The sequence below is a fragment of the Pyrgilauda ruficollis genome, unplaced genomic scaffold, assembly GCF_017590135.1.
Source record: "Pyrgilauda ruficollis isolate IOZ18807 unplaced genomic scaffold, ASM1759013v1 scaffold53, whole genome shotgun sequence".
NCBI lineage: Eukaryota > Metazoa > Chordata > Aves > Passeriformes > Passeridae > Pyrgilauda > Pyrgilauda ruficollis.
This window is the reverse complement of record NW_024526933.1, coordinates 1,674,250-1,693,576: the sequence shown is the minus strand read 5'-3', so window position 1 is coordinate 1,693,576 and position 19,327 is coordinate 1,674,250. Positions and strand designations below refer to the sequence as shown.

At 34.8% G+C, this 19,327-nt stretch overlaps 2 protein-coding genes across 3 annotated transcripts in view; both read left to right on the top strand.

Moving 5' to 3' along the window:
* The window catches only part of LOC121360702 (DNA excision repair protein ERCC-6-like 2), a 36,168-nt gene extending 35,731 nt beyond the window's left edge, over positions 1–437 (top strand). For both annotated transcript variants that reach the window (XM_041480750.1, XM_041480749.1), the window contains exon 16: positions 307–437. In XM_041480750.1, the coding sequence (XP_041336684.1) occupies positions 307–312 (6 nt within the window). In that variant the 3' untranslated portion in view covers positions 313–437. The remainder of the gene's footprint in view (positions 1–306) is intronic.
* On the top strand, positions 313–18,707 carry LOC121360708 (DNA excision repair protein ERCC-6-like 2; the record flags this gene model as incomplete). Its single annotated transcript, XM_041480758.1, has 4 exons — positions 313–1,456; positions 2,162–2,316; positions 15,746–15,930; positions 17,447–18,707. Coding segments are annotated over 4 exons (2,418 nt in total), but the record flags the coding sequence as incomplete, so codon positions are not given.
* Between the last annotated feature and the right edge of the window lie 620 nt (positions 18,708–19,327).

The window sequence follows — 19,327 nt, the reverse complement described above, 5'->3', positions numbered from 1 at the left end:
TGGGAACACATAAGTTGTTTTAGCAGTGTACAGCATATATTGTCTCAAGTACATAATACTATTGGTTATTTTCAGTGTGTTTCTGCTAAAAGTATTCTGCCAGAGACTTCAATAATTTCTCATTATGAATTATTTTGCATTTTATAATACTATTTTGTGTATTTTTTGCTTGAGTAACAGTGAAAATCCACTTTTTTTACACTGCTTTGGAATTAAGCATGTTGTGTGTACTATAAATGTTAAATAACTTTGCAATATTTTCTTTTTTTTTTTTTTTTTTTGCTCTTTCTCCTGAGAAAATAAATGAATTAACAGCCAGACTGTCAAGAAGATGGAGATCCCCAAAGCATTCGGGCACAATTAAAAAGAGAAGAAACTGATTTTTGGGATGATTTGAGTGATGATGATATTCTGCAGAGTTCTGTGAAAAAATCTGTCAGAAGGAAGCCATGCAATGAAAATAGTTTTGTGGTAACAAAAGAACAGCTTTCCTTAATGCAATGTGGATTCTCTAAGTTGTTGCAGAGAGAAATTGAGACTACCAAAGAAGGGGATCACAATTATGACTCTCATCATTCAAGTTCTGATAATAACACTATAAGAAAAAATGTAGATAGCAAGCATGGTGGTTTTCAGAAATGTCAAACCAGTGTGCCTGTTTTGGAGCATGGGAAAGTTGTTCTGTCTCCAAATGGAAGTGATGAACAAGGTATGCGTAGTACAGAGTGGCTTGGTTTATCAGGCTCTGAGGAGGAAGGAGAAAGAAAAAATGAGGATCAAAGCATTTTAAAGCAATGTGACATAGTCATGGAAACTGAAAGTAGTTCTGAAGCAGATGATGATGTCATCTTTCCTACCCAAGTTCAAGTATGCCAGCAACCAGTGCTTACTAAAGAAGTTGAAATACATAGGTCAACATCTGAAAATTGTGAACAGTTAGCAAAAGAAAAAGCTGGGTTTGTATTTAAGGAAAATAGTAGTCAATTTGTATTCCACAGTACTGAGTCTAATTTCACCATGTCTTTTAAAGATGTCAAGAATGACATAGATTTGAAAGGAACGAGTGACGTAAGTGATGAGTCTGATGATATTGAACTTCCCCATAATTCTGAATCAAGAAAGCTAGGAACTCTGAGTTTTCCAAAGAGGAAGAAATCTCTACCACAAGCAAAGATGCCCTATAGAAAAGGAAAGGAAAGTGGTTCTCAAAATATAGATGAATTCTCGTCCTCTGAAGATAACTTTCCAGTTGAGAAGATTCATGCCAGGAAGAAAAGCTATAGGAGTAAACAACAGAGCAGCAGAATTCAGTTTGGGTCTAAAATGATGTGTCCTATTCAAGATACCTCTGTTGCAGAAATGAAGTCTAGCAATAACACTACGCATAGAACTTGTGCAAGTAAAACTGTATTTGAGCATCAAGTGAAAATAATGGAATCAATGGACAAATATTTAGGTAACTATTAAGTTAATTTATTCAATTTTATTTCAACTAAAGTAATAACATAGGTATAATTTACCATTGTCAGCAGATTTTAAGTTCTTTTTGCTATACATTTGTTTTATTTTAAGATGTAGTAAATGTTCTGCCAAGTTACTATTCAGAAACATCTTTCTGTATCTTTCTCTTTATTAGTCTTATTTTTTGTCTTAAGGGGTGACAGGCTGCTTTGTAATTCTTGTTTAAACTCTTACCCTCTTTTGAAATATGCTGAGATTGAAGAGTTATTAAAAATTCAGAAACTAAGTATTTGAACTGTAAAATCTTATGAGTCTTGACAGGGCTATTAAATAGAATGTACAGAAAAAAAAAGTGATGTGGGAATTTTAAACACCATGTGGAAGACTTGATTCCTAAAGACTTAATTTCAACCACTGATGGTTGCAGCTGTTAAGCCATAGATGCTTTGAAATATCTTTGTCCATCTGAAAATAACCACACTGAAATTGAAGTAGTATTAAACTATCTGGATAAATCCAAATAAGTCTCATGATATTGTTAATTTCATAGAACTGAGAAACTTGGTGCTGAGTGAAATAGTAAAAAATTTTACAGCTTCAGTGTAATTTTTTTTTTAATTACGGTATCCTTCAATGCGAATCTGTACCTTTAGAGTTTTGGAATAACCAACACCCTTGTATTTTTCTCATAATGTATCAGATGGCGTTCAAGAAGTGGCATATATCCATTCAAATCAGAATGTGGTTGGATCCAGCAAGGCTGAAAATCACTTGAGCCGATGGGCGGTGCATGACGTATTTGAATTGAAGCAGTTTTCCCAGCTCCCTGCTAATGTTGCTGTCTGTAGTGCCAAGGTAAAGAGATATTTTTGGAAATGTCATTTTAACTTTACTTTATCCTCATTTTTCATCTTAAAAAGCTCTAAAAAACTTGTTTTTCTGTTACTGGCCACCATGAATGATCAAAGACACTGAGGATGAGAGGAAGAGAATGCTCAGTTGGAAGTCTAATAAATTACTTTGTTTTTTTGGGGTGGCTTTTACATTAGCCAGCTTTGAAAGAGCTGGGAATTAAATAGCACAGCTCCCTCTGTGGGATTTTTTTCTGTGGGAGAAATGTTAAGATTAAAGATAGGGTTTTTGAAATCAAATTCTGTGCCATGTTTTTCTGATTTGAGCCTTGAAAAATCTTCAGTTTATTCTGGATCCAGTTAACAAAAATCCAGTTGCCACAGTACATTCTGGACATCCTGTAGCATAGGAATTTGAACATACGTCAATTTGCAGACTCTCTTGGGGGGGTGAGCATATGCAGTTGCTATAGTTAAGTCAAACTGTCTATGTTTAATGTCTTAAACATAGAAGTAGAGTTTACTGGGAGTTCTTATTTGCAGCAATGGATATGTTTAATGGTTTTTTTTTGGTTCTGTAGCTTGTTTAATTCCATTTGAAATACACACAAATTTGGAATAAATTCAGGTACATCTTTCATATTTTTTTATTCTTAATGCACAGTGTTTTTCATCTGCTCTGATTATCTGGGTATTTGGTTGCTTGCTTTGTAATAAACATTTGCAATTTTCTAGAGTGATTTTTAAGATAAAACAAGCACAGAATAAGTCTTTTATTAATGTGCAGTTTAGTCTTCACAAACACATTAGCTATCCTTACAGAAATTGTAGATCTACAACTGTGTTGTTCTGGGGTGTTGAACATCCATAGTGGCTAGAAGAGTTTCTTCCTGTGCTGTTGTTGTACTGTATTTAATTAAGCCATTAGCGGAGTTGCCAAGAATTTTTATATTGGGAAGATCAAACCAGGCGAACCAGTAAAAGTAATTGTAACACATTTGCATTAGAATGTTCCTCATTAGCAGAAAAGTTGGTCAAAAATACTCAAGAGTACAGTAGGAAGGTACTTATTAATTGGCAAAGGCTGACATTATTAATAAAACCAAATAAAAATGAAAGAAAACTTTGTAGAGAGTATTTTGACTAAATGTCTGTTGATCTACCTCTGTTCAAAACTAGTTTGTGGTGTTCATGTAACTTAGAGCTTATTATGTAGAGTTATGTGAGTGCAAGTATTGCAAATTAACTCACCTTGATTAACTAATCAGTTTTTTTTTAAGGTATGCACTTTTCACTCAGAAGCAGCAGTACTATCACTTCTCTTGGAGATCTAAGTAGGAAGAACATCAAAATTATGGAGAAGGCTGCCTCTTTTTTCACTTCCTGTTATTCATTTATGTAAAGGCACTAATGTAGAAATAAAATATAGATGACTGCCTATTCTTAGATGTGGCATTTTGAGCTTTTTGTGGTCTCATTAAAAGAGGGCTTCCTAGACAACTTTGAAAGGTTCTCTACTTAAAATTTTACTGCTACTGTTTTCCTTTCTTTGTTACTTTGTATTTCCTATAGAAGACATTTTGTGGAAAAACATGGTCACTGTTGTGCTTCCGGCCATCGGGCTTTGCTGGTCATTTTTCACTTATTTGCCATCAGTTGAAGTTAAGACATTCACTGTCTGAGCATCTACCTGTTTTATCATAAATAATGCTACTTAATAAAAATGCTTTTCAGTAGATTAAAGTAGCATCATGTGTAATATTAAAAATACAGCTGAGTCATTTAAATTTCCATAATTGTTTTAAGTAAATAAAATTACAGTTTTGAAAGTTGGAATGTTAATTGGAAACTGGTAGTTATTAAGAAAAAACCAAAGTTTTGTCAGAAATTTTAAAATTCCATATTAATGTAGATTTCAAGTGTCATTGGTCTAGTAGTTTCTCAGAAACTGTTGTGTAGCTCTTTCTGTTGGCTGTGGATATCAATGATATTAGATTCTTAATTAGAAGCTTTTTTACAGTGTATTTAGGCTGAAGCTTTATGTGATAGCATCATGAAGGCATCTTCAAAAGTAATATTTATGCTCTGATAATATTTATGTCTCTTCTTAGCACAGCTAATCAAATTGTTTTATTTCTAAGTAGAAGCAATCAAGAAAGGTTATTTTCATTTCACAGACAGGTCTGCTGCTCAGGACCAAAAAATCCCTTGTGCTCATTTGTGCCCCTTGTGTTCGTTTTACCTATGCCAACTCTGTCTTCCTGCTTTACAATTTCACTCAGTAAGCCGTCTATAATAATACTTTTCTGATATAATAAATTTTAAATACATTTTCCAAGGAACGACTTATGTCTCTGTGAAAGGGGTTAAAGAATTTTGAAAAACTGTAAGTATTCTGTTGAATTGCATGAGTTGTAGATTGGGAAATAGAAAATCCTACAAATCTTGGTGGAAGAGTGGCACTTTTGTTTCATGCTTACACAGAAATCTGGAATGACAGGGATAATAAACAATGTTATAAAAAGATAAAGCAATTAATAAAGAAAACCCCTTGCAAGAACATTGACGTGTTGACTTCTTGCTGTTGACTAGCCATTTTGGATTCAGTACTTCTCTGGAACTTTTAGAACCTAGGTTAAGGTCTTTAGTTTCAGTAGCCAATTTATAGAAATTATGTATGAGTAACAGAAAAAATAAGTTGCTAGAAAGTACTATAAAACAATGTCTTCTGCCTGGTTGTCTTCCTGTAGTAGCTAAAAGTATAAATCAGGTTTATTAGTGCTTCATTTATTGTTGAGTCATGTAGACTAATGTGGTTTCTTAAGTTGTAGTAACTGCTTAAAGCTGGAGCAGGCTGCAAAACCTGTGAGGTCTCTTTGAAAGTGAGAGAGGTTGCATGGGAAGAAGATCCTTGAAAGCCAAGTTAGAAGGGAGGGGAGGCAGCAAGTCTTGTTCCTCAGAAAATATCTGAAGGTATGTAGAACATCCTAAGAACATGAGTAACTAACAAGCTTGTATTTAAATTGGTTATAAAAAAAGTGTAAGATTTGAACACCTTTTCTTACCTCAGGTTTCACCTTGGTGATATTTTCTTTCCTTGAGTTTAGAAGGCCAGTGTTAAATCTGCACAGTTGGCACTAGTGTAGTTCTCAGTCAAGTCTCTCTTAACCTTTTAAACTGTAGACTTCAATTAAGCTCATTTTTTTGTCCACTAATATGCCTATTATCAGTCTGTCCTTAATTTTACCTGACCTAGTATTTGTACATCCTAGCTACCTTTTCTCTAAACAGGTAGAACATAATATTTTAATCTGCTATTGCTGTGTACCTCTAAAGGCTTAAGGAGACAAAACTTTGATTCTTTTTATGAGAAATAGATCTTGCTGCTATTTTTTTTTCTTGCTTTCTTTGTTCTCCGGGCTCCATAACAGTCCTGGATTCAAGACGGCAGAGCCTTTTACACTTCTTTCCCCAGAGCTGATGGGGAGTGTTGTCATACTGTCTGTATATGGTTTTTTAAGGAATTTTGCCCACTGACTAATTTAGCTAGAATGTTCACATTTGTAGTACTGAATGCTTGTTTGGTCTGTATTTCTGTAAGTTCTGTATGACTCTGAAAAACACAGTTTGGTGGTGGCAACCAGAATATAAAGTATACCATCAAGAAACAAAAACAAGACATCATGATACCTCTCTCATAACTTAGCAACTGTGAAAGGTGAGATAAAATCGAGAAGTAATAAATGTAACAGTGTAAACTATGCATTAATTGTACAAGCAATAGAATAAACCATAATTTTACTGAATATCATTAGTCAAAATAAATCCTGTCCAGCATGTGAATAAAAGAAAGTCTGTGTATGACAATAGTAGCAACAAACATATGTGGAACACGTGATCCATTTTGGAACGTGTTCCTTTTACCGCAGAAGTCCATGGGATTGCATAAAGATAGAAGAAGATGCTCTAGGTGTTAGGTGAGTTGAAGCAGTGTTCTCAGTGAAGAAAGACATTGTCAAGTTGTTACAGAATGGGTTTTCAAAAATAGTCATAGCAGTGGAGATTCATTTATAGTTTATTTTGCAAGTAGGATGCGCGAAGTACTTTAAAAACTAAGATTAACTGGAGTTTTTTTACAGACGTGGTGTGATATATTTTAAATGCTTAGAATTAGAATTATAATAAAAATATTGTAGTACTAATATCCATTATTTGAATTAATTATCTGTTGTTTGAAGATTATCTGTATTCTGACCATGGCCCACCACTGTCAGTATAGGATTGCTGTAGATTTTGAGAAGAAAATACATAAGACCTATAGAGTATGATCCTTAAAGTTCATCTAATTCAAATTCCCTGCAATCAGCAGGGACATCTTCAATTAGAACAGATTGCTTAGAGCCATATCCAACCTGACCTTGAATGGGATGGGGGCATCCACTGCCTCTCTGGACAGCAAGCTGCAGTATCTTAAGATCTTCACTGTCAAAAAGCCTTCTTCCCTTATGTCTCATGTAGATCAAAACGAGGCCCTGCTAAAAAGTCCTTTTCCATCTTTATTACTGACACCTGTTACGTACTGAAGGGTCAAGCTATGTTCTCTCCAGAGTCTTCTCTTCTCCTGGCTAAATAACTCCAAGTCTCTCAGCCTTTCCTGGTAGGAGAGGTGTTCCATTCCTCCACTCATTTTTTTGGCTTTTCTCTGCACTAGGAGCAGAGGAACAGAATCACCTGCCTTGACCTGTGGCCACACTTCTTTTGATGAAGCACAGAACAGTATTACAATTTTCCCTTAAAGAGTTGATATTTCTGATAGTGCTGCTTATGCAGAAGGAACTGATGTGTCAATACCTGGAGGTGTTTAGAGCCTCAGTAATCAAAACAAAGCCAGGGATTTCTGTTCAGTGCAGAAGTGTGGCAGACAGCCGTTTCTGAAAAAAAATTTGGAGATACGGATTTCACTGTATAACAGGTTAAAAGTACGTCTCATCTTCCTTTATGGTTACATTTGCTTGCATGCCCCAGAACCTAAGTGTCACAGAAAGTAGACAGGTGTGTCTCTGTGCAGTTCAAGATCTCATGCTACTCATAATCTTTGCTAAGAAGTCACGAGTGTTAAAATGTGAGTTTCATTTCTGTTTGTGATGCCATGATGCAAGGAGGCTATAGTAAACACCTTGAGGTAGGAAATGCGTGTTGTTCATTGTGACACATGGCCACTCCAGTAAAGATTACTGTGAGCAACAGCTCTCAGTATGACAACAAAACACCCTTGATGTGCTGCTTCACTGAAGATCATTCATAGAAGGGGTTTTCCAGTCTATTGTATACAAGTGTGAAGGAGGAAGATTATATTTCAAGTTAATCTACTGGAATAAATAACTTGTTTTTTTCTGGGATTATTTTGTTCGGTTTAGCCTGATTTGATGACATTGAGCACTCTGTTCTGCACTTGAGTTGAAATTCAAGTCTTGAAATTCAAGTCTTGCAAATAGACTTCTTCAACACTGTGTTTTCATTAAACAAATTGAAGATTGCTGTGTATTATCACATCACTGTATGTTAAGAACATAGATGAAAACCAAAAATAACTATCTTGTGTAACCACAGAAAGAATCATATGGAAAACAAAAGCTTTTTAAAGCAAACATGGGAAATGAACTTGTGGATTGTACATGGTGGACTTGCAAAGGCAGACTGTAATTTTCAGAGCAGATCTATATTTATTTCCGCCTTTCAGAGAGAAAGAAAAGTCTTGAGTAATTAATGTGATACTTTGCTCAAAATTATTCTGACATTAATTTTGAGGAAAGAAAGGAAGTGTTAACAAACTCTGTAAGGCCTTAGTCATCTACTAAGTATTTTTAGAAGTTTTATTTTCTTGGTGGTCTCCAGGTTCCAAAGCAACCTAATTTCAGTGCAGAAGCTTTTTACGTCCTTGGGCTTTTGGTAACTTGCACTGAAACTTCTGTTTGTGAAACTTTTTCTTAGCTACCATAAGAAAGAGAAACCTCCCAGGGGCAAGATTTAAATATCGTCTTTTAATGTTTCTAGTCTTTTCTGAATTAAATGACTGCATTTCCTAATGAATTTCCTAATTAATTTTTGTGTTAATTGGCAAAACCAGCTTACATTAAATGTTTTGCACAGTACGGAAGTTTGGTATAGTCTTTCTCTAGTTCTTATACAGCTGAATTTGTGTAGTATTTCTTCAGTAGGAATCCAGGGTATGGAGGGGGGCTGTGTGAGGATGGGGAAGTCTTTGGAGAAGGCTTGGAGGTTTCACAAAAAAGACAGAAGATGGGAACAGGACATACTAACTAATTTGAAACACTGATGATATCGCATGTTAGTGTGAGTTTGCACTTATTAATACATGGAACAGTATTAGTCACAAGAACTTGTACTATAAATGTAAAATATGTAAAGTCTTTTTTTCTGTCAACTACATGTTTTCAACTTACGTTTACTTAAAGTTTTACTGAAAAGAAGTGTACAAAGACAGCCATTCAATTGAGGATTAATCACTATGGCAACAGAAATGTGGTGACTGAAAAGGGGGAGGATGTATTCTCCCCTCAGCTTCCTGCCAGCTGTCATATTCAACCTCTGCAGCATGAATTCAGGCCAAAATATAGACTGTGACCAGCTCTAAGAAACTTTATCTGTATTTTTATAAATTTGTACAAGAATTGCACTATAAAGGAAGACTTAATCCCCTGAATTGGATGACAGACATTTGGCACTATTGCCAGTGTTTGACAGAGAAATAACGAGATGCTTTGTAGTAAAACCTGGATTAATGGTAAACCCCTCTTTATGTTATTGCAATGTGGTGTAAATGAGAAAACTAAGCATGCTGTCAGCCTAGGAAAAAACATGCCCTTTGTATCTCCAATGCAGATTTAAGTACTGTTGAGAATACTGTAAATACAAAAGTTGTGTCATTAAGAACTCTATCTTATTTGTATTACACTGACATTTTGTAGATTATTTAAACAAAGACTTTCTATCAGTTGTAGGAACTCTGATTGCAGTGTGTTTGCACAGCTTTCAGATTCAACAAGTTTAGATAGTTGTTTACAAAAAGTAGGCTTTTGAGAGATAACATGCCTTTGTCCTTGCTCTTCTAGGATGGGGAAATATTCAGCTTTAAAGTAATTGTTCCCAAATGATGGGCCTGTAATGCTGCTTTATTGAGTTTACTGGTTCAGTTTGCAATTGAATTAACCATTCCACTATTCTGCTTTTGGTTGTGTTTTTATAAAGTAGTGAGTTAATATGTGGCATTATTTGAAGCTTGTAGTGGAGTTTTCATCATAATATATGTACATGGCCTTTGGTTTTGCTCCTCTTTGATGGAAAGATGAGAGGGTGAAGGAAGATGGTTGCAAGTCCACAGCTTCTGCTGGAATAAGTAATTACCTTAGGCTTTGAATTCTGAGACTGGCTGAGTATCTACTCTCATTCTCAACAATAATAACTATATTGATTCAAGGTCAGCTTTTTGGTGGAAGACAGTGATATGTCTTATAGGAGTTACTTTAGGTAAAGTTTCAAAAACTTAAGTAAGATTGGTCCTAATGAGAATTCTTGCTCTGTTACCTGATAGTAGAAGAAACAGACTCAAGTAAATGTGCAATAGAGAGGATGCAATCTGTTCTCAATTGATACAGTAGTCAATTCTCCAGTACCAAGCAAAAAGACTAGAGTTTATGGAATGTCCTTGTCTCAGTTTGTTTATGCAGTAAAGCTGCATGTGACATACAAGGGGAAATCACTACGTATTACTCTAAAATTTGTGTAATTTTGTCAACTTTAATTCTTCTGGCGTCTTGGTGCTGGCAAATATTTTGGAGGAGTAATTTGGATCTGTAATAAATCTTAACAATTTTTAGAACTTGAAAAATATTTCTGCTGTTAGTCTGCTGGGATACATTCAAATATTAGATACACTTGTAATCATAGCCAGCATACTTTGTTTAACTCAGAAAGCTTGATATAAATATAGTTATCCTAAAGTGTTCTAAAATTTTAAGGTAGGTTAGCTTCATTTTCTAAAACAATTAAGGTATTGACTGTTGACTATACATTGTAATTCTCATTCTGCAACCTTATTTTGTTAGAACAGCAGATGCATTCATTCACAGACTGCTTTTCTATTAAGAAAGCTAAATTCAAAGGAAAAACTAATGTCCACATCAAAAATAATTCTGAAATATTGTAATATTTAGGCTCATTTTAAATTGGAATTTATAACTCACTGTAAGTCTCTGAAGTGCAGTTTGTTCAGTAGTGTGTCCTTGGCAGGTAGAAAAGTAATTCTAGTTTATTTAACAATCATGTGAAAGTAGATACTTTTTTTTGTATAATTGTATTTTTTGTCTTCACCATGTGGACCTCATTTTTAAAGAAACTGCATGAAATTTTATCTAGACACTATTATAATTTATCTTCCTTGACATACAGTATAATTTAGGAAGAAATTGTTGTGTGACATGTACATGTACTAGATAGGCTTTAAAAGGTCCCTTTCAACTCAAACTAATCTATCATCCTGTGTAGAAGAGAGAAGGAAAAAAGACCAAGAATGGACAGTCAGGTATCAAACATTTCTTAGTACTTTGTGTATGTCCTGACAGCAGAGAGACATTGGTAAAATAAAAATAATATGTAGCAATAGCATATATTCAATAAAAGCATATAGAAGGGTCTGTATTAATTATTAATATATTATATGTATGTGTGTGTGTGTGTATATATATATATATGTATGTGTGTATATGTGTGTATATGTGTATATATATGTATATATATATATATATATATATATATATATACATATAATCAGAAAAACTGCCAGGGGAAAAAAACCCCAAACCAACAAAAATCTCCAAACCAGACCAAAAAACCACAAGGAAGAACTGCAAAGGGGAAGAAGATTAGTTGAAATAATTTAGAATTGTAGTTTGTGTAGACAGAGTCACTGCAATGCAGTATCAAATCATCAAATTAATAGCAATTATCCAAAACCAACTTCAACTCACAATGTATTGGGAAAGTCATGTGTTTTCCCAAGTTTTGAGGAATATATAAATTAAGATATGGCATAATGGTTTGTTATTTGTCATAAGATGTATTTCAAGAGGTTAGTCATACTGAATTTACTGTTTCTTTCTTTTCTGTTTTTTGGGTGACTGCAACTAGACATTTTAGAAGGCTACTCTTGTTTATTATAGAAACATAAATAATGAAACTGTGCAATGATAAGTATCCTGGATGTCTGACAGCAGTGGTTTCATGCACACCGAAGGAGAAAAGTCTTACAACACCGGGGGCAAGTCAGAGAATTTATTGATTACTGGAAGTCAGTATCTGGCAAAATAGTTACTGCAGGGATACTTTGGGTAGTGAGGCACTAAAAGAGAGGAAGGTGTTTGAACATGGTGCAACTATGGCTAAAGAATAATGATGCAAACATTTTCAGCTTCAGGCTTCTGAAGGATGTTCATTATCCTCCAAGTCAGGTTTCTTAACAAATTGCCACAGACATGAGACAGTTTAAAAAACTCTGTTTCTCTTTTTTTCTCTACTTAATCTTACTCCCAGCTTCTGCCCGCTTACTCTACCATGCCTTTTCATCTTGCTGTGTTTAAAAAAGTGAAACATTGTTGTCCTTTGCTCTTGCTTGAAGAGACTAAAGAAAAGGAATTTACTGGCTTAAGGTGCCAATTATCTCAGTCCTGTCAGATGATGCATATACATGGACTGGCGTTCATTGCTCCAGAGTACAGAGCTGCCTCTTTATTCATGTTACAAGAAGGACAGAAGGACAGATACTGAAATTTTGTACTCTCAAAGATAGACCAGAACTTGATTTGGTAGGTGCATACTGTTTTTAAGTAACAGTTGTAACTGGCCTGTTGTAACTGGCCTGTAGGCAGCAGGAGACAGATTGCCATACAGAGCTAACGGGTCCAAGAGTTGTAGATTCAGGATGGAAACTTGAAATAGGTATTACTGCTGCATTGTAGCACTTAAGTTTTTGGCTTGATGCCTGTGTTCATGGTTCTTGAAGAGTGTTACCCTTAATTGGGTTGTGTGACACTTAGTGTGTCTAGCATTTTTGCTACACTCTTGATTGCTGCATTAGGTAATATTTAATTTAAAGGAATCAAAACTCATTATTGGTATCCAAAACTCGATATATACTTTCAAGAATAAGAGAAGTACATAACTAAAGAAGAAGGGATCAAAACCATCATAGACTAAATGGAACATGAAAGGGGTCAACGTATGCTTTCTTCAAAGTATTTTACCATTGTAGTAAGAATCCCTGGGTTTTCTGAATACTCTAGAAACCATTTTCTGAACAGCTTAATCTTCTTTCCCATTGCAATATATAAAAAGTGTCTTAAGTGTAATAGATCAAGGGGGAATAGGAGAAGAAAACAAGGATAAAACAGGAAGGACTGACTACAGTTTTGTGGGTTTTTCCATAGTTCACAATAGCACTTCATAATTTCATTTTATTGTACTTTCATTAACTTTGTCTTTGCGTTTAGTTGGATATTTCTGGAGTGTATCTTATTCTCATTTCATTTTTTCAATTAAAAACCACTGCCTTCTACTAAACCACTTGCATGGTCTTTATCTTATATATATGCCTTTGAAAGTAAATAAAGTGTGCATTTCTTTTGAACTTTCTGTGAAGGTTTTCTTGACATAATGGAAGTGCACAAAGTTTAATAAAGTAGTAAAAATAGTGCATTCAGTAATTCAATCAAAATGTTTTATCTTTGATGTCGTTTGATATCTTTGATGTTGTGGTGTAATTATTTTGCTGCATCTTGTGTCCCTCCCCCTCACGTTTGTGAAAACAGAAATGTATAATGTGTCTATGTTACAGATAATTCAATATAGACAAATATAATTTGTCAGATGACAAAAAAGTATTGGTCAAGTTTAGGTGAAATTTTCCACTTTGATCCATGGAAATTTTATAACATGAACTGCAAAGGCATATTGTGTTTAATGTATTTAAATATTTAGTAAAGATTTTCCTGATTGCTGTCGTTCTCTCTGTCAGTATTCTTTTAGCATTCAGCATGCAGAATGATTTTTGTTTCCTTTATTATTCCATCATACAATATCCAAATATGACATATTGAATGTCATACAGAGTGTGACATTCAATAGTAGAAACAGATTAAATGTGCTAGTGTCTGGAGAAGAGCAAGAGTCAGAGGCTTCTAGCTGAATCAAGTTGTCTTGATTTCAGTCTTGCTTTGTGAGATTGTCTTATGCATGTGATAAGTTTGATAATTTGTGTGAACATGACCAACACTATACACGATGTTTCTTGTAGAAGCGAGGAGTGTGGACACAGTAATTTGTCAAGGAAAGGGCTTGAGGAACAGAAAAATACAGAAAGCTGTTGAAAAGAAATGTTCATTATGAGATCAGTGATTCAGAGGGCAAATACGGAAAGATAATTGAAAAGATACTGGCCACGAGATGAATGAATTTAGGAGGACAATACAGGAAGTCAAATTCAAAGGAAAGCAAAGTAGTGTAGAATATTGACAGTACTGCAGTATTGACTGAAGTTTTCACTTTTTGATAGTAATGCTAATAGAAAAAATATTTTCATCTCATTTTTCAAATCTTACTTATACATAGACCCTGTCACACATTGTGTCATTCAGAGTAATAAACATCAGATTTGACCTTTAACAAAGGTCAAATGTAAAAAAAAGATGTGTTTTAGGATTATTAAAAAAATGTTTATTTTTTTAAAAAATAAATTCCTGGATTTAGGAGCTGGGTGTTGGGCTTTCTAAAACGTTTGCCTGTTCAGCAGTCAGTTGTTGTGTTTCAGCCTTACTGGGTATCATGTAACCAATTGCTTTTGCTCTAGGGAGCTGGGAAGTTTTTCAGGAATAACTCACAATGGCTGCAGATTTCACTGGAATTCGCTCCTGCAGTTCTTGCAATAATTTTTTTTACAGTAACTTTTTCTGCCATGAGTTAAAAAAACCCCACCTTTAAACAACTTATTTAAGTAGAAGAAGACATGCTCTTTGTATATTTTTGGTAGTATTTTGATGTTGTTCTTTTGGGCGGTGCAGTGTACCTAAAATTTTATGCTTCCAGAACTAAATATTGCCTTTTGTGCATTTATATGCAATTAGTAATGCTTCTAATGCTAAATGTGGTTCTTTGCAAAGACAAGCGATTTTATGACTTTCAGTGTGTTTACAACATTTGGCTTTTTTCCCAAAGATATTAAAAATCTTCTGTGTTTGAACAGATGTGTTAACCAAAGTATTATTGCCTTATATACTTCAGTCTTGTTTAATGAGAGGTAGATTGATGCACATTTATGGGGGTTTAACATAACTTTAAGGCAGGCATTTACATTACAAAATACATTTACAATATGAATGTATTCTATTCAAGTTATACTTTCTTGAATTAAATTATACAGCCCTGGTTTCCTAACAGAGTGAAAAATGGGCTGTCTTATCATAGTGAGATCAGAATACTGTAAGTATTTTTCATGCAGAAAATCCAAAAAATAAATATTTTTTAAACTATGGTTGCTTTCTTCTTTGACAATACATTTTCCAAGTGAAAAAGTTAACAAATGTATATAGCACCAGCAAGAGAACTGTAGAATATTTATGCTGTAGATAATGTCTACTAATTCTTAATTTTGTTACTAATGTTATACCATTATTGGGAGAATAGGGTTTTTATCTTAATTGGGGTGGGGTTTCAGTGTTGTGTGGAGTAACATAATGGTGAAGTAAAATTTTGGTCTTTGGAGCTGTACATTTGTCTTACAGTGAAGTGTATGCCTGTAGGTTCTGTAATATTAACATTTCTCTCTGTATGCTAGCTTGAGTTTAGTTACCAAAGTAGTGGAGTGAGAACACATTTAAGATCCTAAAGCTCAAGAACATTGTGAACAGCCCATGAAAATAAAGGAAATGGACATGGATCAAGTAGAAAAACATTGAGAAGAAACAGTGTAGATCTGAAACCAGATTTTGAACAGCAGATGACAAGGTGTGAATGCAATTTGTGATTTAATCTCTGAAGTAGTGTTTGTAGGGAGACTGAGGATATCACTAAGCAGATGTGTTTTGGCAAAGGGGAAATTTTGGTGCGAATTTTTGAGAATTTCAGAAACGTAAGTCAGGTTTAAATAGGATCATATTTTTTGCAAAATGTCAGAGAACCAAGACTTACTTCAATGTCCCTGGAATTTTGTGACTGAGCAGGGAATCTGCATTTCAGCTCTAAATCCCAATCCTAGTGTTCAGTCTGGTAATGCTAGTTACAAGGGGCAGAATTGGGTTCAGTTGGGTGCATTGTTACATCAGAGTCACAGCTGTTCTAATGACTTCAATGTCTCCTTTTACTAGAAAAATTATGAAGTTCCAGAAGACAATACTTCAGAGAAGAAAGTTGTTAAGGAAAGGCAAGAAATGTTGAAGAACAGTAAGCATCATCTGTACGTTACACATCCTGTGACCCAGAGAAGCAAAAAAGTACACAGAGTAGGTTCAGCCACCTTCTTGATTGGAAGGACACCCAAAGGAATACGCAGGTGAGACTGTTTTAGTGAGTTGGAAGTAAAATTCTAAGGGTGAAACAAACTTTTTGAGTAGTAGCATTTGTCTTTGTTTCAACCCTGCTCAGGCAATACTGTTATTTTCTATGGCAACAGTGGAATTAATGGGAAACTTCGACTCACACTACTCTATGAGTACTGTAATTGATTAATAAAATTAATTGAATCCACAAATTACTTGAATGTGTTGATACAGTGGTCATATATTACATAACTCTGTAGATGTCATCACTATGAGTGTTCATATTACATGCATCATGGGCTATACAAAACGCTGTTTAAACTGTATAGAAAGGAGGCATTTTATAACATTAGCTTCTGACTGCCTACTGATTCTGCCCAGATCTCATCACTTGCATTGAATGGCTGTTTAAAAAAATGGGCTTCATGTTTCTTTTTTAGCATGGGGCTCAGTATTTTTCAATATCTCTTTTAATGCTTCCTCCCCCCCGTTATTTTTGGAGGGATAATAATTTTTTGTTTTCTGTTTTCCCAAATGATTGCTGTTATTAATATGAATATTAATTTCCATTGTTACGTAGATAGAAATTCCATAAAAATAGTCTAGTGGTTTGTGGAAATAGAAAGTGGAATGCTGTAGCTAGCTAAGCAAACCTACAGAACAGGTATTTGGTATATATTTTCAATTTGCCTTGAGAGAAGTAAATTACTATATGAAAGTTGGTATCTGGTAATGCCTGTAAGCATTCAGAAGCTGTCATATCTGCTAGCTGGCTTCAGTTATCTGTACTGTTATTGTCAAAGTGCCAGTAATTGTCAGGTGTTTTTACTGTTATAGACACTGAAAATTATAAATATTTATTATGCAGGTAAAGGACAACCCTTCATTCTAAAAATGTTCAAAATCGTAATTAGTTACGAAAAATCTCGAGGTAAAATTTTCAAAGGCAGTGAAGTGACTAAGGCTGTTATTCCAAGATCCTAAAGCCATATCTAGCAAAAAGCTGAAACAATTCACTCCTGAGCATTGAGCAGGTTATTTGTTAGCACCTGGCATGCAGTTAGACTTTGTAGTACATGTGGATGTGCCACAGAGTGAATGAGGATGATTACATGCCTCAGTTTGTTGTAATTGTAGGGCAGAGTGGGAAGCTGCCTGCAGTCACCACAATCAAGTGATTGGAGCTATCCAGTCAAGTGGTATTTGAGGTAAACAGGGCTAAATCTTACTGCATTTGGGAGCCCTCATAACAGGAAAGGTGACATGTTTCATATCTTTTCTCCAACTTGGGATTGTTGATCACTCGACTAGAGTGGTCTATTTTAATTAGAGCTTGGCTTTTTAGCAGAAACAAATATTCCATAATTCACCGGGTAGGATGATGTGGACAATGTCTCCTGCGCATACGTTTATCCAATTTTTATTTAGCAAGTCTTTTAAAGGACCTGGAACAACTATTTCCTCCCCATTTCCCCCACCCCCTTGTTAAGGGTGTCAGCATAACACATTTTTCCTTCTTGATAATTACAGGAGACAATTTGAGCAAATGGTGTCTCACTTTAATATGGGATCAGTGGAGTACCTTGCAGAATACATTGCAAAAGCTACATCAGAAACCAGGCAGAAAATGTTGAAGGAATTCTATGTTTCCAAGCATCCAGAGATGGAGTCTTTCTTCTCACTTGAAATACCAGCAGAAGCTTCACATAACTGTGAGGAAAGTGAACTAGGTACAACACGCTCCAGAAAAAGAAAATCCATTGTTAATTTTGGAAGATCTGAGTCTAGACCTTCATCAGCTAAAGGACTACTTCTGGGTGGAACTACAGAAACACAGACCCAGGAGGGCCATAAAGGAGAAGCAGAACAGCTTCACAAGGACTCCTACTTGCAAGATATGTTTGTTGATGCAAAATATAAACAATCACCTACTATTGCTGCTCAACATATCCAAAAAAGAAACAGTCAGGCATTCAAGGATTTTATGGCATCTGGTTCATTAAGCAGTAAATCAGAAATAATTGAGGTGCTGCCTGTAAAAGGTTGTGAAGGACAGCAAGATTCAGAAGAAATACAGATACCAAAGGAAAGATCCATGTCTCAGTCAGAAAATAGAGACAGAAAAGCTCAGATTTGCAAGAAAAATTCTTTTGTGGACTTAATTGGAGATACCTCTATTCTCGATGAAATCTTCAGAAATGATGGAAATGGGTCTAGAGGATCTCTAAGGGGATTCTCTTCAGGACAAGCAGAAAAATCAAAGGGGAGACCAAAAGATTTCTGGGATATGCTGAATGAACAGAATGAGGACACCTTCAAAAAGCTCACAGATATAGCAGTCATAGAGAAGCTTTGTGAAAGAGCCCCTCATTCCACAGTGTCAGAAGAGAGAGAAGTGTGTGAAAGTTCTCTTTGGAAAAGAAATGAAACTTTTTTGTGGAAAAAATACAGTGCAGATGATTGAGATGAACCAGCTACTGCTAAAGCTTGTAGTGTAGTAAAATGAAAGTTTTCTATGCAATTTGCACTATAACTATTTTATTTGAACTTTGACAGCATTATGCCACAAAATAAGGTAATTCCATGAAATTAAAGGTAAAATGGTGATTTTATATTTATAGTGATACAGAATTACATTGTACAAGTAATTATTTACTTGTAGTTATTTACAAGTGAAGATGTTTGCAATTTCATATGCAGTGTATAGTACATATATGCATAGTCATGCGTATGTACTGTATGTTGCAACCTGTGGTATATAATGATTTTATATTAAAATTTTTTAGAATTTTTTGAGTGCACTCTACTTTCTTTAATTCTGATTATATTCCTAGGCTCAACAGAAATGCTAAGTAATTTTTTCCCTTTACTTAAATTTGGACATCAGCAGTCATCTCAACACAATTTAGAAATAACAGGATTTGACAATGACACTGCATATATTTTCTGAGGTGCTGGAGACTGGAGGACTTCCTGAGAAAGGGATGATGTCTTTGTGTCTAGTAGCTTTTGATGGATTCCCATCCTCCATGATTTTGCTCAGTCTCTGAAGCTGTGGACCTTTGAAATATTCATAGTATCCTATATAAGTGAGTTTCTCAGCTTGGTTGATGTAAAGAACCACCAAGTTTTTTTATTTGATCTTTCTCATTAAACTATGTTAGGTGTCAAATTTCATCTCATTACACTTTGATCTCCCTTTTTCTATAGACTTCTGTCATGTCTTCTTCAGGGAATATGCAGCACAGTATATGTGTTGGAAACATGCAATCCGGTGTATATGTGGTAAGGAATTTCAACATTTTGATGGGTTATCATCTTACATGTAGAATGCTGGATGTAATAGAACTTCCAGATGAAAACTGTACTTCATAGAAGGGAAGGATGTAGGATACTCAGTGTCATATTTCA